The sequence below is a fragment of the Antedon bifida genome, chromosome 1 (assembly GCF_963402885.1).
Source record: "Antedon bifida chromosome 1, ecAntBifi1.1, whole genome shotgun sequence".
Lineage (NCBI taxonomy): Eukaryota > Metazoa > Echinodermata > Crinoidea > Comatulida > Antedonidae > Antedon > Antedon bifida.
This window is the reverse complement of record NC_136226.1, coordinates 24,505,614-24,533,519: the sequence shown is the minus strand read 5'-3', so window position 1 is coordinate 24,533,519 and position 27,906 is coordinate 24,505,614. Positions and strand designations below refer to the sequence as shown.

Here is a 27,906-nt window from a genome sequence, read left to right as displayed (position 1 = left end):
TAATTTTTATAAAGTACAAAATTACATCAGGATAGAGTAAAAATGAATTTATTAACTTCAATCTTACATATTATGCATACAAAAAAAATACAAAAAGTATATAATTATTATAATATTAATAACAATAATGCTGATAGAATAATCATATAGACCACATCAATTTACTATATAATTTTTTTAATACCTATAATTCTTAATTAATCTTACTTCTTACTACTTTTAATATTTCATTATCATATAAACAGTAAACTAACTTTCTACTGATAAAATTAAATATTTGTTATTAGCTGAGGCCTATTCAATCAATTTATGAAATGAGAATTGTAAAACTCACTGACAAGATAACTACATTGAATAAAGTTTATGAATTAGTTCGATTTAAATTCTAACTAAGATAATCAACAGGATGCTAGTTTTATAGGCACTTGGTGGAAATTAGTGCCTTGATTAATTCAATTAAGAAATTTAATATTGTTTTTTCTGGTACAGGAAAATACCCTTTAACATAAATGTAGAACATCCTAATATACTTATTGCACTAATTAGCAGTATTATATTGGTTATAAGTTAAACTATTTGTCCCATTTGTTATTTTCTAACAACCTTTAACCTTTTTAAAGGTCAGGTGCGGGAAAAACATTTCTATTGATCATGCATTATCGATCTATAATTTCCACTAATTTTTGGGACTTCGGACGTTTATTTTTTTGCTTTAACAAAAACTATCCATTGCATACCCACCAACTTTTTTGCACCTTTTTTCACTTTCTAGGGAGTCTCCGGATATGGTATTACATTGGTTAAACTACCTCCTAACTACAGAATTTAATTTTAAGAGAAATTCATGTTTTTTCAATGTGATTTTTGTTACTTAACCAGATATTAAAAATTCATGTCTGTACCTGACCTGTAAGCACAAATTATCTACATTTTTATAATTTTACTATGTATTATTTTTATTTTGTTTAATTCTCTGCAGATTTTTGTTTCTGTTAGCTTGTCTCTATCCAAGCACGTCACTGTACATTCATTCACTCACTCCTTGTATCATCCTTCTCTTTTGCCTTTAAAACCATGTTGTTTACCATCTCAACAAACATATTATTGAAAAATAAACATTGATAAAAGGTCCGTCTATCAATCATAATTTTTTTCCAAAACAATTTTATTTTGTTTTAATCATAATCAGGTATTTTCCATGAAACTTTAAAAAAGTAGAACAAATGTATTTGAGTTATGGATACAGTTTTATTTCTTTTATCTAAAATGGCCCCAATAGCTCCACAAAGAGTGATCACAAATCAGTCTCTTCTCTAAAGTAATACCACCTTTCATAGTTTCTTATTGTTTACAAAATGTATACTGTATATGATAAAGTGAATGAACTTTAGCATATTTTAATAATGTATAAAAAAAATGGAAATTGACATGAAACAGATTTTTAAACCCAAAATTATAGTTTTGCTACTATTTCACATCGCTTAGCAAAATTCTGGAGTTTACACCATACAAACGTAGATGTTGACACCTTTGTGTGTAAACTGCAGAATCAGGCAATGTGAAAGGGGTATTAGGTATTACTAAAGCTGTGTCTACACTATTTTGACAAAAAAAAAGTGTGATGTGCCCAAATATGGTAGTGATATGACATCATATGTCGATATATGGGCACAAAACGTTTCTTGTCACATAAAGTTTGTTAGTGTAGACAGATTTTAAACATTGTTTCCATACAGTACACAACTCATATTCAAATGGTTTGTGTAAAATATGAATTTGCCAGTGACATGCTGTATAAGCAAAAACATAATTCCTATCCCACATTGGTGTTTAAGGTTATAATGAAATCTTGTAGAAAAAATGACATACTACTACAAGTATATACAGTTACAGTATCAAAATCTTTTTAAAAGAAATCTGTTTATAGCATTCATACACTAAATGATATTAAGATTTAAAATCTGCTTGTGCACCATTGTGAAAATGAAATTTGTGAATATCTTGCAATCTGAAAATCATTTCATGTCCATTTTAAACCCCCTGCCACCATGTTTGTTTCATACAAGGAACCACTTGAAGACTTCCGAAAAGTTTACCCATCATGGTATACCAAGAGATCATCCGAAAACCCCATAGACAAGGTATAGTAAACAATTTGTCCCCAGACACTCTCCTGTACAACAATTGCATGCTTGCTTATTTTATAACTTGCTATTCTTAGCTTTATTTATGCTTTTTAATAACACTAGGTTTGGGGTGCTGGTATTTTTATTTTGCTTGCTTTTTGCATTATGCATTTAATCTTTTGGTTCATTTTTTTTGTTCATCCTATTTTATTATAATTATACTAACAATTATTTTTTAAACTAATGCTTATAGTTTTTTTTTCAAGTAGGTACTTTTTATCAAATTATGTGCATGACAAGTTACCATTTTCTGAAGATTATTTTTTTTTTTATTAGATATCATTAATTGATCCCATAGGTTTACACCTTTACCATAAAAAACAATAGTGTATGTTCCATCCCTAAAAATAACACCTCCTCCCTTACCTCAAGATCAGTAATGTATTTGTCATTCTTGTAAAAGCAGATAAAATGTAGATATATTAAATAAATTTGTGCCAGTTATCACAAGTTTTAAAATGTGATAATCAATTGATCCTATACATTTACCCCACCATCAACAAAACATGATCTTTGTTCCCTTCCTTCCCTTAACATGTCTAACAACTTCTCTCTCACCACAAAATTTCTGAATCATTAATGTAAGTTCAGAGTTGTATGGTCATTTTTATGGCAAATTTGTATGGACAGATGTCTGTTTTAGATTTGCATGTTTTGTGTTGTAGCATGTCCAGGTCTCTCCAAAGAGATTTTAATATTAACACATAATGTATAGTAGATCCTACTACAGTTGATATAATATTAATAGATGGTTTGTGAACGAGGAGTTCATATCATTTGGTTCATACAAATGTATTTCATCATGATTGGGGATGATGTTTTTATTCAATTGGTGAGCTTGATTGTAGGGTTGCCACATGGCCATGTTGCTTTAATGTGATAGACAATTAATTAACTGATTAATCAGTAATAATTAACAAGTTGTATTATGTTGTGTATACTAATAACCTGTATACTCTATTTGAAAAATCATTGGGTTGCTATATCAATGTTCTCAAATTGTTGTACAGTAACACAGCCCTCTCGGGCCAAAGAGGAACTATGACACAGTTACACAATTAATCTCCACACTTTTGCAGCAGTGTAAAAGGGATATGTACAGTGTAGTTTTTATGTTTATACAGTCATTTATATCTAACACAGTACAAATTAATTTGGAATTGAAGAACTCACCTTTGTTGGTTTTGGTAGATAGAAACAGTTTTTCAATAAAAATGTTTGTATTCAAGAAATTTATACCTGAATATAAACTGTCATTATTGATATGACATTTTTTAATTGTTCTACATTTCTTTATATAGGATGACTACACACAGTTAGATCGATTTGGACGCTCTCTACTCCATGGCAAAGGTTATGATAGGTGGTTTGACAAGTCCTTCAACCTTGTTGTCTTCAAGAATGGACGAGTTGGATGCAATGCTGAACATTCAATGTAAGTATGTATAAATAGCATTAGGGATGTCCAGATGGATCGAAAGTACGCCTTGAAGCAGCAGTTTGTTCATTGTAAGCCCTGTGTAGTGCCCGTGAAGACACTCTATGTATTAAGTTACTTCACCTACCTTACTACAGACAATTTACTCCCGAAAGGACTCAGAAGCAAACATGTTACTTCCGCGTACATGAACCGGCTTCGTGTAGACGTAATAAATTCAAAGCTCTCAAGTATATATGTATGTATTTATATTGTGATCGGCACTTTTCACTTCTGGCAAATTTGCATAGCTTCTTCATAAAAACGGTGTGATGCACCTTGTATTAAGCGTTATGTGGACGCTCATCGGAAGTAATGTGCACACATAATTTCATGTCTGACGTAATTTTCATCAAACTATTGTCTTATAATTTGTCTAATTTAATGTCTTCACTAGCTGCATGCTATTCAGTAGTCTCATTCATTATTATCATCTAAATTAATTATGTATACAATTTAGACAATGAGGTCAACTCTCCCAAATACTGGACGCCTTTGGGCTACTGCTAATATGTTTGGTTTTCCGGAAAGTCTGGTATTCTAAATGTGAGCCTTTTGGACTACATATACACTAGAAAAGTCTGATATTAGGAGAGTTTTCGGTTTTCAGAAAGTCTGGTATTGCTGTTGCTGTTTTATCTTGTTGATGGATTGTAAATAACATAATATTTGTAATATTAACTATCAATTTATCATTTCTGAAACCAAATTGACATCTGTACTTTGTATTGTTTGGTATACTATAATAATGTGTGTATATATGTTAATAATACAAAATTTTTTTCCCAGTGCCGATGCCCCAATAATGGCCCATCTGTTTGAATATGCCTATGCAGAAGACTATATTACACTTGGATACAGAGAAGACGGCCACTGTAGAGGAACCATAACAAAGGAGTTGAGCCCTCCGCAGCTGCTCAAGTGGAACATTGTACCAGAAGTAAGAAATTGATTTCGCTTTGTGTGAACACAATGCATTGACATTGATATTTTTGAAATTGTAAATAACTAATAGTTATATAATTGTTCTTAAAATCTTAATAATACCAGATATCTATTGGACCCTGTTGGAAACCAGTTGATACTCTTAAAACTTTTACAGATTATCCAGATTTCTGGGTTTTGTTTGTTCATGTTGTTGTTGTATATATTATATAATTTTTTTTTCCAAAATAAAAGAAAGAAAGAAATGTATACCATTGTAAGATACGATAAAATGTCAACTTTGATCAATTTAAATTCAAAGAAGAAATTATAATATTTTAATTAGTGTTTTTGTTTTTCAGTTGTTGGGTGTAATCAATACTAGTAGGGAATTCGCAATAAATTTAGCTAATGATGTAGACCTCCATGTTAAAGTACATAATGCATTTGGTAAAGGACTGATGAAAAAATGTAAAGTTAGCCCTGATGCATTCATTCAAATGGCGATGCAGTTAGCTTATTATAGGGTAAGAATATTTAAATATTTGAGTGGAGTTGTAGCTTGGTGGTTAAGATGCTTGCCTACTGATGCTAGGGTCCTGTGTTCAAACCCTGTGAAATACCGATATTTTGTTTCTTAACAAAAAAGTGTTAAAGGTATTTATTCTGGTCCTCAAGCTTAACTGGAAACTGAGGAAATTGAAAATAGGCCCTCCAAGAACCCCCAGCAGTCCAGCGCCTACCAGATCAGCACACTGGGGAACAATCCCCTACTCTTCGAATAGTGTATGTGTGTGTAAGTTTTTTAACATGCACTATATGTACTGTACACGGCTTTACATCCCATCCAAAGGACGAAGCAATGAGAGTAAAGCATCTTGCCTAAGGATGCAATCAGTATGGTACAGATAGGCTCAGATGCATGTTGATCAGATGAATGTAACCACTTATTCTTGGCAATATGCCTATATTGAAAGTAAAAAAGTAATAGCTTTGATGCATTCATTCAAATTGATGCGCAGGTTTCTAATTATAGAATAAGACATTAAAGATTTTGACTTTGTTTTCAGTAGTGCTTCAGGAAAAAGTATTAACAAATAAATGATTACTTTATGTAGGACCAAGGTCGCTTTAACCAGACGTATGAAGCTTCGATGACGCGATTGTTCCGTGAGGGACGAACTGAAACTGTACGGCCATGTACGATAGAATCTTGTGATTTTGTGCGTTCTATGGATAACCCAGAATACTCGGTGAGTCTTCTTTGCCTTGTTATTTCATAGTTTTATTTATTTTTTAATAGACAATTTGTTGATACCGAAAAAGTTATATCGTAGTCACACACAAGTCACACAAGTCACAAATCAGTTTATTTGATCCAAAAGAAAAAAAAAAATACAAAGCAAAAAATATACAAAAGGACCAGGGAGACTTCCATTAAGGCCAAAAGCCGCATGCATGGAAGCCACCCGAACATTTTAAATAATATATAATTCTCATGTATATAATATAATTAAAAAATTAACAAATCATAACATTAACAAAAATCGTATCAGAACAGTTACAACCCATCTCTATTACATATATAACAATTTTGGATATAACATACATCATCATATTCTGAAATAAAATTATTTTTTAAATATGTAGAAAAACCTTTCAAAGAATGTGTATTTACCTTTTCAGTAATCAAATTTACAGTATTGTTAATTAATAAAGGTAGACAAACATCATTTGTTAATGTCTTTTCCACACTGATCAATTGGAATGGTCTTGCATTTAATATGTGGAATGTTTTACAATATTACCAATATAAGGATTTAAAGTTTGCGAATGGATGAGGATGATCAAAGCATATCAATTGAAATGTTGAGGAGCTCAACAGTTCTTATCAGAACTATATATGTGGTGTTACATTATATGTACATTTTATTTCATACACATTAAACTGCGAGAAACTTGCCAATTAAACTGATAATTTATTAGGCTTAAGGAGTAGATGAGACAGAGTTACAACCCTGGCACTAGGTCAGGATTGTTCCTTACGATAGTAAGGTAAACACCGAGCTACAGCTCCACTACAAATAATTGTTGCCATACAAACCTTCAAACAGTATAATATTGCTACTTTAAACGTGACTTAGTTTAACTTAGCATCCATAGACTAGAAATGAATTATAAGTGTATTTTGTTTTATTCCTTTACAGGCTGAAAAGAGACTAGAACTGTTTAAGAAAGCTGTTGATGTTCATGTGAAAAGTTACCGAGATGCAATGAATGGCAAAGGAATAGACAGGCACTTGTTCTGTTTGTATGTTGTGTCCAAGTATTTAGAAGAAGAATCTCCCTTCTTGCATGAGGTTAGAATATACTCTAAAGCCCTGTCTACACTATCAAACTAGTTTGACAAAAATTTCATGTGCCCAAATACGGTAGTGATATGCCCAAATATGGTAGTAATATGTCCAAGACTATAATGTGTCTAGCTTACCTGGATGAACCGACACATGCCTTATCCCCTTCAGGGAGAACATGACCCGAAAAGTAAACATTTTTGACAGTGGTATTGCCCATGAGTCGCGCCCATGCATACCTTACCATTTCTTACCATCATCATGTCAATATTTGGGCACATCACATTTTTTTGTCACATAAATTTTGATAGTGTAGACAGAGCTTAAGAACTTTTTTATTGATCAATATTTCCTCACAAAGACAAATTATCTCTTTACAAAGACAAATATTAGGCATTCGTAAATTTCTTGTTAAAACTAGTAAAAATGGTATTATATATTTAGTACAATTTACATTTAAATCGTTATTCTAATAATACCTAACTTAAATATACTTATGTTTTAGGCATTGACAGAGCCATGGCGGCTATCTACCAGTCAAACACCTCATCAACAAACTAAGAAAATGGACCTTGTGAAACATCCCGAGTACATATCAGCTGGAGGAGGATTCGGCCCAGTATGTATTTGTTTAATTCCTCAATGCAATATTAAATTAAAATGTTATTTATTAATCAAACATTGTTTACATCATTTTACAATGTTTTTGTTGCATTTGTTGTATTTTATTTTATATTGGGTAACCTCTTCAGTCAAACACTGGTCTCCCAGAGGGCCCAGTTATGATCAGTGGCTGTGTGTGTACTAGTACACTGGGGTAACCCCTACTCCTGTTGAAAGATGTGAGCTAGATGTGTACACTGGACCTATGGTTTATAGTCGTTATCCGTGAATACTCGTTCTACCACCAGAACCATGGAGCGAGTTAGCCTCAAACCCTAACCGAATTAACGTAATTAATACGTTTACACATAACTGTATTAACCGCTCAGCCACTCACTCGCACATTGTTGCTATAAATTAATGATCATAATTAACAAAATATATTTACTGAAACTTAACTTTCTGTGTTTAGTATGTTACTTGTAATGTAATAATAATGAATTCATTTTCCATACTACAACAATAATCACATATAAATATAGCATACAGTAGTAGCACTGTTAAAACTTAAACTGTTTGTTTCAGGTATCTGATGATGGTTATGGCGTCTCTTATATCATTGCTGGTGAAAACATGTTATTTATTCATATTTCCTGCAAAGTGTCCTGTCCTACCTCAGTAAGTTATATTTCATTCCATCTAGCTTGGTGGTTAAGATACTGTAAAAGCAGAAACTTGCGTGCTCAGTAAACTGTCGCTAATTTTGCTAAAATACAGTACTACAAGCACTTTCCAGTACTGATAAAGCGATAGCTGTTTTGTTTTTTGTATGCTTTATCGCGTACTGTCAGTAAACACAAATGATGTTGCATTGTTATTGCTTAGTGAGAATAAGGTACTGTACAATGATTCCTGGGCATGGTCAAACAACATTGCATACATGTTTCATCATGTGATATTTTTCCAAATGATCATAAAATCAAAATGATACAGGGTTTGATCTACTAGCATTCCTGCTACCAACTAGACATCCATTCATAGAAACACTGATCGGTTAATAAACTGATTAGCTAAATGAATTTATACTAAATTGCAAGTACCTAAATGTTTGTATATTTCTATTAAAACTGTATTTGTTTTCTTATAGAATTCAAGAAAATTTGGCCAAGCAATAGAAAAGGCTTTAGCAGATGTCAAAAACCTGTTTAAAATAGACTAAATGCAAAGGTTTACAATCGCACACTACATCACAAAAAATGCATAAAATGTTGTTCATGTGTACAAGAAAATATAAACATGGTATGGTAAATATTGCTAAAGAAGCCTATTAGAACAAGACCAGATAAAATATTTTGCTTTTTAAAGTTTTCTTTACAATATATATCCAGCACATTTTATGTTGTAGATACTTTGTAGATATGGTATGGAGAAATTGTAAATTATTCAATACGTTAACTTTTCGATATTTGAGTTCACAAAAACTCTGCTATTTTTATAAGCTAATATTTAATTGTATGTGTCTTTGTGTGATACCTCGTTGCTATGGTTTTAATACCTCATTCACATGTTCAAGAAAATGTAATAAGATTTAAATAGCTCTTAAAATAGGTAATTTTTATCCTTCAAAGTGTTTATTAGTGTTCTTTATTTTAAAGATGTTTATCTGTTGTACGTGGCCACAATTGAAAAACTAGATGACAATTTTAGATATAAAGCGCCCTTTGTAAATTTTCTCGTAAATTTTGCAATTTAAGGATTGATTTTAGTAGAACCGTGGAGAAATAAGTATATACATTTTTTCTCCATGGTAGAACACACGTTTTAAATTTGTGAGATTTTGTATTTATGTCCCTATCTTATCTCTTATAATATGTACCGCTGTTCACTTGCCATAAGTCACTCTGTCTTTGCTAATATTCATTCAGTGTAAAGATAAAGCTTCCCGTTCAACTTATAGTTAGTGCTTCACAAGCTCTGTCTACACTATCAAACTAGTTTGACAAAAAAAAAGTGTGCCCAAATATGTTATGACATCATCATGTCCGTATATGGGCACATCACATAAAATTTGATAGTGTAGACAGAGCTTAAATATTTAGCTCTATCAGTTGTATTAGTGTCCAAAGTCTTGCATCAATCTGCCTTGAGTTTAACAATGCAAAAAAAAATCAATCTACTAGTGAATGTGTATTAATATAAGCAATTTAACATATACATACATCATACATACATTCTTTTTTATATATCTTGTATTATTTATTTATTTTTTTAAAATGTTAACATATTTTAGTAGGATAATCTATATATGAGAGCCAAAACTGTGGAAAAACATTGCAATCTTCACCCTACAAACCTATTTCCAGGGCCCTATTACAAATTAAAAGTTGCCTAGACAAATTAACTCTTAGGCTTGGTTCCCAATAGGACGCAACGCAAGGACGTAAAGGGAACACAAGCGTGCTGACCAATGACAAGCGACAGTTCGATTAATCCATCTCTTGTGATTGGTCAACTATCTTACGATGCGCTTACTTCCTTGCTTTGCATCTTAGTGGTAACCAAGCTTTATCTCCTTAATATGTATCTGTAATATGATATTTTATTTCATGGTCAGTACCACATAGATGTATCAATTATTTTTATTACCAAAGTTCATAATCGTTATTAATATCTGTATATAGGAGTGAATTATTCCGAATTAGTTGTAGATACAAAAAATAATATTTGGTCTATACATAGTGGTGTTGTGATATAGAAAACTTGATGTGTGTGTTTATATGGTAGTGATGACATATTTATTGTGTAGTTCACATTTTGCTAACATAGTTTGGCGTCAATTTCAATATCTCAACGTGATTGGATAGCAATAATTAATGCTTGGTAGAATTTTAACCCGTGTTTGGTGTATTTAAAAACTAAGTATAATTGATATGTGGCATAGGCGTAATTATCCCAAGCATATCTTTCGTAGTCGTTCTCCATCACGTTTAAATTCATGCATGCAAATTTGTGGTTTGCACTTTCTTAAAAAATACATTACAATAATTGGTTCACCTCAGAATGTAAGCATGGACCAATGTACTGTTTACGTATATATGCAAAGCAATGCAACTGTTAACAAGCAACACATAAGTCATTCCTACAGAATTGTCATTTAAAGTGCTTATAGTATATTGAGAGTTTATTAAACAAATTCAAGCCTCTCCCTCACAGTGGAGAAATCAATATGTGCTGTCACCATGCCAAAAGCCTATATAGGACTGACTAAAATCGTCCCAGCTTTTTAATAAACGCTTCGCTTATTGCCAGTTTGATAATCGGATATTATTTATCAAATTGCTTTTAGCGAATTTGTTCATAAGCTAAATATAGATTGTTTCCATTGCTTCTTTAAACCAAATATTGATATAGTTGTAATCCATGGTTTTATTTTGACATTTTTCTTGGAATATTAAATTAACTTTAATAAGTTTAACAAGACGAATTTCTTGATATATCGTACTGTACCGTAGTACCTGAGTGTAGACCCGTTTTATAGTTAACTTCGAAATGAACTACGTTATAGACCTAATACTACAATACACAATATGCTGAACATAAAGATACAATGTGATAAGTACAGGTACACACCATCGATTGTTATACTACAAACATCTAGTGTAACACAAAATCTTAATTATTTCCAACCACAATGTTTTAGTTAGCTTGGCTACTCCTCCAAGACGGATATAACTTGGGCTTTATTGCCATAGACGTGCGAAACATACGATTTCATTTTTGGTTTTCTACGGATAACTTCGTTCCAAATTCTTGTAACACCTTGATTGAATTCCTTGTATTTAAATGTATATATGAAAGGGTTCCAACACAGATTAGATGTCAATAACAATACTGAAAATTGATTAAGGTATGAATTTATTTTAACACCACAGTTCTCAAGTAGATATAGAAATATTTTAGGCGTCCAGCAAACGAGATACGTAACAAAAATTACCAACACAGTTGATACTAAACATTTGTTGAGTGCGTTATTGACATTTTCTGTCGATGTGTTGGGCATCGACATCGTAGCCGATTCTGATCTTGCATGAGCCTTCAAAGTCAGATTTTTTGCTGTAAACATATATAAAAATAGTGGTCGGTATAATCCATTCTATGATAAATATAAACACGCCGTGACCAAGTTTAAGTGTGTCGTGTCCATTCCAGTTATAAACGCATACTTTTTGTACTGGGTCAGACTCTGACACTATAAACGCGTGTACACTGCAAATAAAACCGGCTAAATATGTCACCGGTAACGCTACTGGTAACGCTCGTCCTTTAAACAGAATCAAGTGACGCATTGGTCGTACGATAGCATAGTACCTTTCAATAGTGAGGTAAATCATGTTGGCAGTTGAAGTTACAGCCAAAATCCAGTAAACTCCTCTACATTTACAGAACGCGTCGTTATCCTGCCAGATGCCAAATAATTCAGAGAGTGGGTAAAACGGTAAGAAAAGTAAGGCGCTTAGGCAGTCTATCACAGACTGGTGAAATAGCAAAGAGTGCGTCACAGTTTTAGAAATCATCTTCATCCGTTTAAAAACATACAAAGAGCCTCCATTTGCTAGCACTCCGACAACTCCAATAACCAATGATATGTAAGAATATATTGCCATTTCTATAGCAGTTATGTCACCAAATCCTAGATGCTGGAAATAAGGCTAAATATGTCTTCCAATAATGTTGACATAAGTTTGTGGTACACCACGTATGTTAGTTCTGAAATGAACTGTTGAGTTTCTCGACGTTTCGATCAATATGCTTTGATCGTCCTCAGGAGTGAGAATGCAGAAAGTCCACGAAACTTGGAATAAAGTGGAAAAGGGTGGGATTTGTGTGAAAACCAGAAACAATGGCAAGTTCACACAGTGGAAGGAATTGAAACTAGCTGTAAAAGAGCATTGTTTCTCAAAGGTGTGAAGAGCAAGGTGAGACAAGCTAAAAACAATAGCATTGTCTCGAAGCTGGGTGTAGACTGGTCAAACAAGACCATGTGTCTAGACAGGATTGTGGAGTGTAAACTGGCCAGAAACTATGGCATGGTTTACTGTCGATGAAGATTCTTGTTGAATAAAGAGCCAAATGTCGCTGATAACAAATCCAATATTTCGATGAACAGTGTTGTGCATGTAATTTATACAAATATTCTTTTAGTTTTTGTAACAATATCGGTACTTACATAAACGTATCTCTTGTATAACTTTTTTTTTTTAATGTGAAATGAACAATAAATGCTCCAAAACAACAAGTATCTAAATGTGTCACACGTCGACACAATTCGAGACGCGCAACCTGTGAAACGTCAACACCGTCGCATGGAACACACGTAATCAGTATATAGGCCTATATTAATATTATATAGTTTAACGATATTATAGAAGTCAAACTAAATATATATTTGTCATGATCCGGACAGAATTTCGTATTGGAGTCAAATGCATGACCTAAACGTTGGTATCTATTGGATTTCAAAATGAAGCTATAATTGTGTCAATCGGCGCACGCGTGGTGACAACCATTCAGTTCCATTGTGTTTATTCAAATCAAATGCTCATTTCAATTTCAAACGACTACTTGATATATATCCCAAGTCGCAATTTTAGTATTTCAGGTCGACCTTATTTCCATTTTCATCAAATAGTCATCTTGGTAAAACAGACGACACCTGGATTTAAACAAAATAAATTCTTAATTAACAATAAATACTGTAAAACAAAACTAATACTCAACATACTTAAACCGAAAGTAATCATAACCATGCTTCAACATAGCACATTTTTTAATTAACAAATTAGGGCATATAACTAATCTATAAGCATTAATATCTTATCTAAACCTTATCATTGGAAAACAAAATGCGGGTAGGTTTTAATTTGTTATCCGAAAGTATTAAAGTATATTTAAGAAGCTTCATACTTCTTCGATTGTAATTTGAAACATAAGCATACGCTTGTTGTTTAACATTAACCAATAATATAACGTTGGAATAGCATAATTGACATTAACATAGCGTTTAATGCTAACCAACATATAACGTTGTATTGTGGAAACGTTACTCTAATGAACAAAATAATGGTGGTGCAACGTTGTTTTATATTAATCAACGTAAAATAAACAGTAATCTCGTAACTTTTACTACTATGAATAAAACGCTGAGACCAAGATTAAGAAAGTTGGCTTGCAAAAAAAAAATCCACGCCGCAACGTCTTTCTGTGCCACAGATTCCATCATTCAAAACATACTACGTATGTGAACGCAAAACGCCCGGAAAACTTAACTAGCCCGGATTTTACCCGTCCTCCGTGTTTTACCCGTCCTCGATTTAGAAATTTGAAACTCACCACTCTACAATTGTAGAGTGGTGAGTTTCAAATTTCTAAATCGATTTGATTTCAAACAAAATTAAATATCACTACAGTTTAATCAATATATTAGCAACACCAGCCTTAAATATGCAACTATTATAGTTGCATATTTAAGGCTGATGTTGAACACTGAACAATAATATACACGCGAAGCGACACGCGCCAAACGTCAACTCGAACCGGGACTGGTGTTGTCAGGCGACACTTTCTTCGCAGTGGTCTAACTTTTTCAAGCTTCGCGCGACTCGAAAAAAGCTGCATTGCTAATATCTATATCGGACTACTTTCCGTCGACGTGATTTATCGACCGACCGAATTGATATCTCTTTTTTGTTTCAGCCAGATTTAATCAGTTGGTTGGATTAAACCTTTACATCGGTGGCACACACGAAAGTGTTTCACCCATACTGACACAATACATATTATATTACCGTATTTCATCACATTTTGAAAATGTGAAATACTACAACTAATTAACAACATTAATATTGATATAAAAAGAAATAAATATGGTAATGCTAAAGTTTAACAAGACGAATGTCTTGATATATCGTACTGTACCGTAGTACCTGAGTGTAGACCCGTTTTATAGTTAACTTCGAAATGAACTACGTTATAGACCTAATACTACAATATACAATATGCTGAACATAAAGATACAATGTGATAAGTACAGGTACACACCATCGATTGTTATGCTACACAAATCTAGTGTAACACAAAATCTTAATTATTTCCAAACCATTTATGTATTTTTTGTCTTGACTGATTTTATATTTATTATGAACATGACAAAAACACATATGGACCTACTGTACAATGTTTTAGTTAGCTTGGCTACTCCTCCGAGACGGATATAACTTGGGCTTTATTGTCATAGACGTGCGAAACATACGATTTCATTTTTGGTTTTCTACGGATAACTTCGTTCCAAATTCTTGTAACACCTTGATTGAATTCCTTGTATTTAAATGTATATATGAAAGGGTTCCAACACAGATTAGATGTCAATAACAATACTGAAAATTGATTAAGGTATGAATTTGTTTTAACACCACAGTTCTCAAGTAGATATAGAAATATTTTAGGCGTCCAGCAAACAAGATACGTAACAAAAATCACCAACACAGTTGATACTAGACATTTGTTGAGTGCGTTATTGACATTCTCTGTCGATGTGTTGGGCATCGACATCGTAGCCGATTCTGATCTTCCATGAGCTTTCAAAGTCAGATATATTTTGCTGTAAACATATATAAAAATAGTGGTCGGTATAATCCATTCTATGATAAATATAAACACGCCGTGACCAAGTTTAAGTGTGTCGTGTCCATTCCAGTTATAAACGCATACTTTGTGTACTGGGTCAGACTCTGACACTATAAACGAGTGTACACTGCAAATAAAACCGGCTAAATATGTCACCGGTAACGCTACTGGTAACGCTCGTCCTTTAAACAGAATCAAGTGACGCATTGGTCGTACGATAGCATAGTACCTTTCAATAGTGAGGTAAATCATATTGGCAGTTGAAGTTACAGCCAAAATCCAGTAAACTCCTCTACATTTACAGAACACGTCGTTATCCTGCCAGATGCCAAATAATTCAGAGAGTGGGTAAAACGGTAAGAAAAGTAAGGCGCTTAGGCAGTCTATCACAGACTGGTGAAATAGCAAAGAGTGCGTCACGGTTTTAGAAATCATCTTCATCCGTTTAAAAACATACAAAGAGCCTCCATTTGCTAGCACTCCGACAACTCCAATAACCAACGATATGTAAGAATATATTGCCATTTCTATAACAGTTATGTCACCAAATCCTAGATGCTGGAAATAGGGCTAAATATGTCTTCCAATAATGTAATTTATTTAAATTTATAAAAATATGTTTTTCGTTTTTGTAGCAATATCGGTACTTACATAAACGTATAACCTTTTTTCTGAAATGAACAGTAAATGCTCCACAACAACAAGTATCTAAATGTGTCACACGTCGACACAATTTGAGACGCGCAACGTGTAAAACGTCAACAAAGTCTCATGGAACGCACGTAATCAGTAACACCGATATAGTTTAACGATATTATAGAAGTCAAACTAAATATTTATTTTTCATGATCCGGAAAGAATGTCGTATAGAGTCAAATGCATGACCTAAACGTTGGTATCTGTTGGATTTCAAAATGAAGCTATACTTGTGTCAATCGGCGCACGCGTGGTGACAACCATTCAGTTCCATTGTGTTTATTCAAATGCTCATCTCAATTTCAAACGACTACTTGATATATGTCGCAATTTTAGTATTTCAGGTCGATCTTATTTCCATTTTCATCAAATAGTCACGTGGTAAAAGAGACGACACCTGGATTTAAACAAAATAAATTTCTTATTAACAATAAATACTGTAAAACAAAACTAATACTCAACATACCTAAACCGAAAGTAACCATAACCATGCTTCAACATAGGACATTTTTTAATTAACAAATTAGGGCATATAACTAATCTATAAGCATTAATATCTTATCTAAACCTTATCATTAAAAAAAAACAAAATGCGGGTAGGTTTTAATTTGTTATCCGAAAGTATTAAAGTATATTTAAAAGGCTTCATACTTCTTCGATTGTAATTTGAAGGCTGAAACATCGCATACGCTTGTTAACATTAACCAACAATATGACGTTGGAATAGCATAATCACATTGACATTAACATAGCGTTTAATGCTAACCAACATATAACGTTGTATTGTGGAAACGTTACTTTAATGAACAAAATAATGGTGGTGCAACGTAGTTTTAAATTAATCAACGTAAAATAAACAGTAATCTCGTAACGTTTACTACTATAAATAACACGCTGAGACTAAGATTAAGAAAGTTGGCTTGCAAAAAAAAAATCCACGTCGCAACGTCTTTCTGTGCCACAGATTCCATCATTCAAAACATACCGTACGTATGTGAAATCAAAACGCCTGGAAAACGTAACTAGCTTTACTGTCTGGTGTTTCATAAATAGTGTCCAGTTGTGTGCCACTGATCAGCACGCTGTTAGATTTTAAACAGGAGGCCTAATATATTGATTAAACTGTAGTGATATTTATTTTTGTTTGAAATCAAATCGATTTAGAAATTTGAAACTCACCATTCTACAGTGATATTTATTTTTGTTTGAAATCAAATCGATTTAGAAATTTGAAACTCACCACTCTACAATAATTGTAGAGTGGTGAGTTTCAAATTTCTAAATCGATTTGATTTCAAACAAAAATAAATATCACTACAGTTTAATCAATATATTATTAGCAACACCAGCCTTAAATAGTAAATAACTATTATAGTTGCATATTTAAGGCTGGTGTTGCACACTGAACAATAATATGCACGCGAAGCGACACGCGCCAAGCGCCAACTCGAACCGGGACTGGTGTTGTCAGGCGACAATTTCTTCGCAATGGTCTAACTTTTTCAAGCTTCGCGCGACTCGAAAAAAGCTGCATTTTCAAAATACTACTATTGCTAATATCTATATCGGACTACTTTCTGTCGACGTGATTTATCGACCGAAATATGGTCCAATTGATATCTCTTTTGTTTCAGGCAGATTTAATCAGTTGGTTGGAATGTCTTAATTATGGATCCAAGGTGATTATTAACGTAGATGATAATTGCTCTAACGTAATCTACTCACGTATAATCTGACTGAATGTCGTTTTACTTAGTGAAATTGCAATACATTATTGAAAACTAAAGAATTTACCGACGAAGGAGCTTAAGCAAAAGATGGAGTTCGTTATATTTATTAATTATTAAATAGAGTTTCAAAACCTTCTTTACAAAATTATTAGAACGGTTTGGTAATGGATTACAGTGGTAATTGTGATAAAGTGATCTCATCTTATCGATATTAGCATGTCGTATAACTTCAGTTTTCAATCGAAGGTTAGCCTCAGTTATATAAATCGAATCGGTCGCAAATAATGTAAGGGGCTTTTAATTCATAAGGACACGTCGCAATACTTATAAAGCTCTGACTATCAAACTGTACATAGTGACGTCATATCACTACCATATTTGGGCACATCACACTTTTTTTGGTCAAACTAGTTTTATATTTTAACAGAATAACAGAAACAAGTTTATGTTCATAAGAAATGACAAAATAAGGTCTAAACAGATAGTTGTAATTGTTGAATCATGGACAAATGTTATTTTGTCACGATTCTCCGTATCATAAAATTCAGTAATAGGTTGTACAAAACATCAAGTTATACAGTAGGGCCTATTCGCCGTAGAGAAAATAAATACTAGGCCTGCTGTTCGAACAATACTTCAGTAAGCAACATGCATCCATCCTCATTTTATATGTTTTAAAGAGTAAAGCTCTGTCTACACTATATCAAACTAGTTGACAAAAAAGGTGTGATGTGCCCAAATATGGTAGTGATATTCCCAAATGCGGTAGTGATATGACATCATCATGTCCATATTATATGGAAATTTTTTGTCACATAAAGATTGATAGTGTAGACAAAGCTTTAGAGAAATCATTCATGCACTTTACCTATTCCAAAATTAGTAGGCCTACTTATCTTATCTTAGTATACTTAATTATGGTTGTCTGAACTGTTTTCATTTGAAATCATTGAATAATCCCTATTTAAACGTACACATATCTTTGTGAATCATAGCAATGCCAATGCATTTAAGTATTGTATTCGATATATTCGTATTTTATTTTTAGTAGACGTCGACCTGAGTGATTAGTATACACAGGAGGTATTGATGTTAAACTTTAACCATGTATAGTGCTTAAAATACGTCGAATTTATTGATGTTTTTTTTATTGAAGCGAACCAATACAATTTCACTATAACTGAGAAGGCCGCCACGGTTTTTTTTCTTGGGGTGGGTCAAACTTAAAGTCTTTCTTATTATCCTGTATGTATGCCTATTGTGGAAATAAATTAAATTGAAATTAAAAATTGTTTTTTAAATCGGAAAATCGTGTGCAATTAATTGATAATAAAAATGTATTAACATTGATATTCATTAAATGCCTCGCTATAGATAATTAGTGTTGATGTTACACTTTAACCATGTATATTGCCGAGTTTATTGTTGTTTTTTTTTATTGAAGCGAACCAATACAATTTCACTAGAACTGAGAAGGACGTCACGGCCTTTAAATCGACAAATCGTGTGCAATTAATATTGATCTTGCAATTTATGAATGTATTGTGTATAATTGCAAAACAATTTAAACAACAAACGCCGTTTTCGAGCCTATTATCTGAATTAAAACCATTGTGGTATTGGTGAAGCGTGGTTCCCACTACCGATGCAACGTAACACAACCTACGCAACGTAAGAAAATACCCTTCCAATAATTGTGTTTGCCCCCGCCTGCGTGAAATCAAACCTGCGATTTTTGCAGCATTGTTGCGTCTTCGGTTCCCACTGTGATTACGCAATACATCACTTTGCGTCCATACGTCGCTGCGTTGCGTTCTAGTGAGAACCACGCTTTAATACCAAAATCTATAGTTTTTGCAATCTGTTTTTGATTACCTATTTACTGAGTAGTGTAGTAGGAATATTATAACGAATAAAATAATCTCCATTGTCAATAATAACAGAATAATTGGAAAATGGTAATATAGCAAATATTAGATAATCAAAACTTACCAGTATCGAAAGCGTGGTTCCCACTAGCGACGCAACGTAACGCAACACAGCGACGTATTGACGCAAAGTGCTGTATTGCGTACGGTAATCACAAGTGGGAACCGACGACGCAACAGTGCTGCAAACATCGCAGGTTTGATTTTACGCAGGAGGGGGAAACACAATTATCGGAAGGTTATGTTACGTAGGTTGCTTTACGTTGCGTCGCTAGTGGTAACCAAGATACAGAACATAATTTCACTAAATAAATTAGTAGGCCTACCTATCAAATAACATGAATCGAAACAAATACATTTATGTATTCTAAAATGTGAATTATACTATCATTCATTATGCCTTCAATTCAGTTGAGATGGAATACGTGACAATGTAGGCCTGGCCTGTACATAACTTACTGTTGCCTTTTTGAAATTCGGCAGAATTTCAATTAAATAAAGCTACACTATATTATCTTCACATAGACCTTGCTTGACCGCAAACGTCATGGCAAAGCATACCTTTTAGGAAATTTGTTATTATTAGGTGATCATTTAGAATAAAATGATCACCTATTGTTATTGTATAAAATCTTTATTATTATTAGGTGATCATTTAGAATAAAATGATCACCTATTGTTATTGTATAAAATCTTTATTATTATTTTTTTTCTTTTTTTTTTTTCTTTTTATTGTTTCTGTACACTATTTTGTGTAACAATTATCTCAAAAAGTTTAATGTCAATGATTACAAAAATTTCAGAATATCTTTCAAATAATATAACTTAATCCTAATAAGCTTTCCAGCGTGATCACTCATCCGTGACGACATTTATACGCCATTTTGCGAAATCACATTATCAATCATATCTCCATAATTCATTATCACATATTAATGAAATTCACTACACGTAAACTTCAGATCAAGGGTAAAAATATTAGCAAACTAGAATTTAATTCGTCACTTTGACGAATTATAGGTGATCATTTTTATAATTTTATTGACATTAATATTTTTTAAACATGCACGTATTTTAAAATACAATCAGAAAATGTTGATGTATGCCATCCTATTATACGGTTATACTATAGTGCTGTGCCTATTATATGCCATATACGTTATGTACAGTATATACTGTATATCTATATACAGTGTAGCATTGGTGAAATTACGGACACACATCATGTTCTAATTTTTCGGCACTGATGACATTATCAAAATAAACTTGTGGATAACAATATCGAAAGATAATGAATTGAGCAATAAAATATAACAATTGGAAGAAAATTTGGCACGTAGAAGGGCGGTGCGCGCTCTTTAAAAATTGTATAACTTTGACGAAAGAGATGAAAAAACTACTTTTTAACTTCAACTGGCCATATGATAACGTCACAACATCCGATAGGCTTAATTTCTATAATAATTCATATCTACATTTCACCAGCTCTCATAATAAGTTATAAACATCAAGGTCAACTTTAATTCAGAAGAGCTGTAAGGTATTCAAGTATACCTTGTAGGTGAAATTACGTAACCACCGTTATTTAAATTTTAAGACGTGATGACATCATCCAAATGAAAATATTGGCAACTCATAAGTAACATAATTGGTTGAGGTAGAATATATTAAAAATTTAAAGAAAATCGATCACAGATAAGCGAGTTGCGCTCTGTTGAATATGGTGGTCCATTACAAAAGGGGAAAAAACCCTATTTTAAAAATTAATGTGGCCAAATGATGACGTCATACCATTTTGTACGTCTAATGTGTATATACATTTATATCTACAACTCATTGGCTTCCAGAATAAGTAAAAAAAATTGGGGGTCATCGTGCATTCTGAAGAGTTATATTAATTTTAAAAAGGCCTTATTTTTTGTCATTTTTAACCTGCTCGTATAGCGTTATTTTAAGTCGGAACAGACTCAAATTTGGTGAATGTACTAAGGATGGTGAGTAGAATACGATTTGTACAAAAAATTCATATTTTTTACGCATTTTAAGAATGGCGCACGCAAAAACGCATTTTTGCGCAGTAATTTTTTGAAACACGCAAATGGCCTAACTCATGCTCTAAATTGATCAAAACTTAATTTGGAGCTTTTTAAATTTTTAACGCGCAATTTCACGTGCATGACCTTGAAAAATGTAAGTTTTTATTTGTTAATATTTTTATCCTTTACCTGAAGTTTACGTATAGTGAATTTTATTGATATGTGATAAAGAGTTATGGAGATATGATTGATAGTGTGATTTCACAAAATCGCGTATACGTGACGTCACGGATGAGTGATCACGCTGAAAAGCTTATTATGGCTAAGTTAAAGTATTTGAAAGACATTGTGAAATTTTTGTGATTACGTAAACTTCAGATCAAGGGTAAAAATATTAGCAAATAAAAAGTTGCGCGTTTCAAGGTCATGCATGTGAAATCGCGCGCTAAAAATTTAAAACGCGCAAAATTAGGTTTTGATCAATTTAGAGCATGAATTAGGCCATTTGCGTGTTTCCAAAAATTACTGCGCAAAAAAAAATTTTGCGCGCGCGATACTTAAAAAGCGTAAAAAATATGAATTTTTTTTACAAATCTCATTCTACTCACCATCCTTAGTACATTCACCAAATTTGAGTCAGTTCCGACTTAAAATAACGCTATACGAGCACGTTAAAAATGACAAAATGCGCACATTAATTTTACAAAAGTTCTGAAAATGGTGAAAAATAGGTCTTTTTTAAAATGAAAATAATTCTTCAGAATGCAAGATGACCCCCGATTTTTTTAACTTATTCTGGAAGCCATTGAGTTGTAGATATGAATTCATGTACACATTTGACGTACAAAATGTTTTGACGTCATCAAATGGCCACTTGAATTTAAATATTAGGATTTGTTATCTTTTTGTGTAGATTATCACATTCAACAGAGCGCATCTTGGTTATGTGTGCTCGAATTTCGCACAAATTTCAGTATGTGCTTGCTTAATTAATTATCTTTATCATGAGTTGACACTATTTCCATTTTATTGACGTCATCACGCGTAAAAACTTGAATAACGTAGGCCGTGTAATTTCACCTTCGCAGTAAATTTGAATATCTTACAGCTCTTCAGAATTGAAGGTTACCTTGATGATTATAATTTATTATGAAAGCTGATGAAATGTAGATATTAATTCATATAAAAATTAAGCCTATCGGATGTTGTGACGTTAACATATGGCCAGTTGAAGTGAAAAAGTAGTTTTTTCATATTTTTCGTCAAAGTTATACACATTTCAAAGAGCGCGCACAGCGCTTCTACGTGCCAATTTTTTTTCCAAATCTTATATTTTTTTGCTCAATTAATTATCTTTCGAAATTGTCATCTTAAAGTTTAGTTTGATAACGTCATCATGCCAAAAAATTAGAACATGTGTGTCCCGTAATTTCACCTATGCTACACTGTATATAGATATACAGTATATACTGTACATATGGCATATAGGCACAACTCAGCACTATAAGCGTATATAATAGGATGGCATACATCAACATTTTCCGATCGTATGTTAACGTACGTGCATGTTTAAAAAAAAATAATTTCAGTAAAATGATCACCTATAATTCGTCAAAGTGACGAATTAAATTCTAGTTTCTTTTTATTTTTATTTACTGTAGGCCCTACACTTGTTGCACATCTCATCGAGACTGTGCCTCTTATATAAAAGTGCAGGCATTGGTTTGACGTCCGGACGTAGAACATAAGGGGAAAGGTCCATGAAACCAACAACTGAAGTCATGATGTGACATCATCAATTCCTGTTTCACATGACGCAAAATAAAAATATCCGTATTGCTTATTCGTCGAATGAAAATTTACAACCAAATTAACAACATGTTAGCAATCCAAGTCTCTATCACTGTCGAATCATTTAGTCGTCGCAAAACCAGAAACTTCATGTTTGTCCTACCGTAAGTATCTATAGATGTATAGGCCTCACACTTATAATCGTACACATTTTTCTAATAATGGTCCGTCTCTTCACAAATTGAATGACATAACAGTTTACAAAAGATAGATACACTCACTCTACTTCAGTTAAGTTCAAACAAAGAACATCTAAGTCAATAATTAATAGCTTGACTCGCGGCGTCTTCCAACCTAAATATATGTCTAGGTCACGCTATTCCACTTAATATTGCTCAAAAACATTTTGGCACATATGGCGTTTCATATGTATAATAACTATTAAGACAAAAACTAGCACCAGAGCTCTGGTGCAAGTCTATGGCCACACTAACTATACTGTATAAAATATACTCACATTGGAACATTGTGGTGCTGTAGCGCTATGACAACCTGTATAATCGATTGAAACAAAAGCAACAATCGTTCCCTAACATCGTCTGCGGTGAATGGTCTACTAAACAATATTAGAGTGATGTTCCTTTTTCCTGGTATCGTAAACGTCAACGTATTACAGTACTTTGATTGGATGTTTGTTAGACCGAATCGACTGATACACATTATTACAATCAAATATATTCAACTATTAGCATTAATATTGTTATCAATCAATTTATACTGTCTGACAAATTTATTAAGCAATCAATCATTATGCTGAATGAATATGAAGGAATATTGAAGTATTGCACTTCAATTGAAAAATGTACAACTAAGGAACAAGAGTGTTTTGCATGTTTAGTCGTGCATAGGAAATGTAGGAAGCTGAGAATATTCATAAGTTGAGTAGCCTACGTATCGAGATTAACATAATAATAATATCCTGGATTTATATACCGCCTAATGTTGTGAAACCTCTAAGCGCTGAAACATTATTACCCCAGTCATTTTTTGGATCAAACACTTATGGAAACATATAGGCCTACTCCCACAATGCAGCTAGTAATCAGCGCAAAGTTGTGTCTTGATCAAATCGGGTTCCCATTTGTACACCTGGGTGGAGAGAGGCAAACGTAAGTAAAGCATCTTGCCTAAGGATACAAGCAATGCGGCGAGAGTTGGATTCGAACTTCGATCTTATCACGATCAGTAGTCAATTCAATTCAAAATTCTTTAATCATCCCACACGGGGCAATTCAAATAAAAAGGTCTGGATTAAAATAATCTTACAAAATATACAAAATATCACAATACACAGTACAAAAAAAAAAAAGACTGTCAAGGTTCAAGAATTTAAGAGTCGAATAGCCACTGGCAAAAACGAATTCCTTTTCCGGTTTGTTCTACATGCCGGGCATCGAAAGCGACGCCCATGAGGCATGAGCTCGAAATCCAACACATTGCACATTATATTGTTATACAATCTGAATGTTTTGACTTGAATTTTTATATTTATATGTCGTTTGTATGTTTTCTATATGCCTTGAACTAATGTTTTTATTGATATTCTGTTTTATAACCAGCAACCTATTTTGTTTACTTACTTACTTATACCTCATTTACTTGACTTGGGCTAGGTGTTTTCGTAGTATTTCTGTTTGTACACATTGGACGTCATACAATATATGATCACTTAATTATGGATAGATAATTATTAATATCTAAATGCATGTTTTCATGAACAATAGATGGATTCATGAAAAATGTTTCAGGGAAGAGTGAAATTACATAATTTCACTCTTTCATGTTTATAGAGCGGCCTATGGTTAAGAAAGACATATTTATCTGACATGAGGAAAAATCAGATGGTGAAATATCGGTATGAAATCAAATCAATTAGGCCTAATGATTTAAAAAAGGATGACAATGACAATGTACGGAAATAATGTCTTATATTATATGACTTGCTATCACAGTTATTACTCAGAAATAAAGATTTTATTTGAATGTTCTTACTATAAAATTGGCTACTTACCATTACATTTTCATTTGAATATACTATTTAAATCGCCGTTCCGCAACCTATCCGGGGTCGCGACTCAATGTTTGGGTCGCGAAAAAAAAAATTATGGGTCGCGAAACTGTTCTCAGTTTTGTAAAATCTACAACACTGATTATTACATTTTATATCTACAGTTTTTCCCTATGTTGACGCGCGGCGAGTCCGTAGCGTACACACAATTGGGAATCGGCGACGGGGCAATGGACGCGTTTGACGCATAGTTCGTTGTTAATATACAAGTGGATAATCCCCTTTTAGGACGTAGATTTAATAACCTACCAACTGGTTATACGACGCTATTTTTCTGTAGTTTGCAAAGGAGTGTGTAACTTGACTGAAAAACTGCGAACTTTGATGTACTACAATCGTTTTGCCAATTGCGAGCGCGCTATTATTAGAGTGTCATTTCCGGCCAACTTGAGGTGCCACATATCATTATTTTTATGTGCGAGAGTACCATTTCCAGCCATATAGGGGTGTCAATTAACAAAATTCGCTTTGCCCACCCGGGGGTCTGTAAGATCAAATACGCAATGTTGGGTCGCGAAAATTCCCAAAATCATGGAGTCGCGATCAAAAAAGGTTGCGGAACGCTGATTTAAATAATATAAAGTACATTCAACTAAAGGCCAATTTACACACACCAGCGGTAACGGTAAGCGGAAAAGCGTAGAATCTATATATCTATTTTCAAACGCCCGTCCGGCCGCTCCGCATTTAAATGGTCCATACAAAATAACATAAATTCTATCTACTTTTCGTTTACCGTTTACCGCATACCGTTACCGTCTCTGTGCTTGTTTTGTTTTTGTAGCAGATCGCAACTTCTGTTCCTACTCTAGTTGATGAAAGAAAACATTATCGATTTCAAGCTGGTAAACTAAAACATCTTTAGGCCCACACAATCACGTAATACGCCCACATAATGCGTGTAAAATAAACAAACATAATCGCAACATTAATGTAATTAATAAGTATAAAGTAAATACATTTGAAAGGATTAATGTTCCGAAGATATCACTTGAAGTTGCAGCATATTGTCTTTCGCCAAACTAACACTTGGTTCCCTCCAGGACGCAACGCAAGGACGTAAGCGCAACACAAGTGATTTGACCAATCAAAAGCGATGATGGATTAATCGAACTGTCGCTCATTGGTCAATTCGATTGCGTTGCGTCTACGTATTACGCTGCGTAGAAACCAAGCTTGACCAGTAATATGACGGATAACAAGCATTGTCTAGATATTACTATGAAGATACATCATTATAATAATAATAATAATAACAACTTTATTTAAAAACGGATGCAACACTTGAATCACCATATTGGTGTTTTTTTGATATTATAATTAAGTTTAGACAGTATGATGTTCCAATCATAGTTCTCGACCTTTCCTGAAAAAATTAGCTTGTTACCAGAAATTTCCGGGTCTGCCTATACTTATGAACTAATGAACTTGGACTATCATTTGATATTATAATTAAGTTTAGACAGTCGATATAATCACATGGTTCTGTAGTTGTCACTAAATAGAGTCTAACAGACTATTGCAAGTCATCTAAAAAAGACACTAGATGTATTAAGTACTTTTAATACACGATCTTTCACATCTCTTGGTTTTCTTCAGTTTAAGTAACTGAGAATAAATGTGTTTTTCTAATAAACAGACATCGCGGACATTTTCATTTTCACATTATGATCTTTTTTAAATGTAGGCCAATGATTCGATCAATATAATAATGTATATCATAGAGATATTATTATTATTATTCATTATAATATCTGTATTAGAGAAATTACTTTGCATGCTTGTCTCAATGGCGGACAAACAACACACCTTTTCCTACCTATGTTCTCATAAACTGTTTAGCAATCAGTTATTTGGTCTTAGTTGCATATATTTGTTAGTTTGGATGTTGTTGTTATTTAAGCATTTTTTATTATATAAGTTGTCGGTAAATATTTTATAATGAATCTTCTTGGTCATATATTTCTGCTGTTACCAACTTCTTTATGGCTCACGTAATAGTAGTACTTAGCAACCGAGCACTTAAATTTGAAGTGCATTCTGTTCCTGATGTATATTTAACCTTTAATAATTACCTCATTTAAATACCAAAAAACCAAAACTGAAAGCTTTTGCAATATAGTTAGCTTATTAATTTGACATAATTAATTAATGCTACTTAAAATATAGATTTTTAACTTAGTAAATGTTTATGTAAAATTAAAATCAACAGTACGTGAGTGAGACGATTTTTCGAACAACTTGTTCTCGTGAATAACTCTTCTAAAAATAGCCACCCTTAATCAGTCCACACGCATGCTTATTAAAGAAATGTGCGAAACAGCAGAAAACGCGTCAACAACGAAGATTTAAATCAAAATGGAAGACATT

General features: G+C 33.0%; 3 protein-coding genes across 4 annotated transcripts in view; 1 reads left to right on the top strand and 2 right to left on the bottom strand.

The window, feature by feature from the left end:
- Positions 1-11,013, top strand: part of LOC144847152 (carnitine O-palmitoyltransferase 1, liver isoform-like) — a 31,473-nt gene extending 20,460 nt beyond the window's left edge. The window contains exons 10-18 of one of the 2 annotated variants that reach the window (XM_078703605.1): positions 2,067-2,141; positions 3,488-3,621; positions 4,453-4,603; positions 4,950-5,114; positions 5,706-5,840; positions 6,795-6,947; positions 7,447-7,560; positions 8,130-8,222; positions 8,692-11,013. In XM_078703605.1, coding sequence (XP_078559731.1) covers positions 2,067-2,141; positions 3,488-3,621; positions 4,453-4,603; positions 4,950-5,114; positions 5,706-5,840; positions 6,795-6,947; positions 7,447-7,560; positions 8,130-8,222; positions 8,692-8,763 — 1,092 coding nt within the window. In that variant the 3' untranslated portion in view covers positions 8,764-11,013. The remainder of the gene's footprint in view (positions 1-2,066; positions 2,142-3,487; positions 3,622-4,452; positions 4,604-4,949; positions 5,115-5,705; positions 5,841-6,794; positions 6,948-7,446; positions 7,561-8,129; positions 8,223-8,691) is intronic. The other variant, XM_078703606.1, reaches the window with a different exon arrangement.
- A 44-nt stretch (positions 11,014-11,057) lies between these two features.
- LOC144835540 (visual pigment-like receptor peropsin) lies at positions 11,058-12,208 on the bottom strand. Its single transcript, XM_078690623.1, has 2 exons — positions 11,659-12,208; positions 11,058-11,621 (listed from the first exon to the last, which is right to left on the bottom strand). Exons 1-2 carry the CDS (start codon positions 12,206-12,208, stop codon positions 11,254-11,256), a joined length of 918 nt encoding a protein of 305 aa, XP_078546749.1. The 3' UTR covers positions 11,058-11,253.
- A 2,185-nt stretch (positions 12,209-14,393) lies between these two features.
- LOC144835531 (compound eye opsin BCRH2-like) lies at positions 14,394-15,752 on the bottom strand. The gene has a single exon (XM_078690613.1). The coding sequence runs from the start codon at positions 15,750-15,752 to the stop codon at positions 14,796-14,798; it is 957 nt and encodes a 318-aa protein (XP_078546739.1). The 3' UTR covers positions 14,394-14,795.
- Between the last annotated feature and the right edge of the window lie 12,154 nt (positions 15,753-27,906).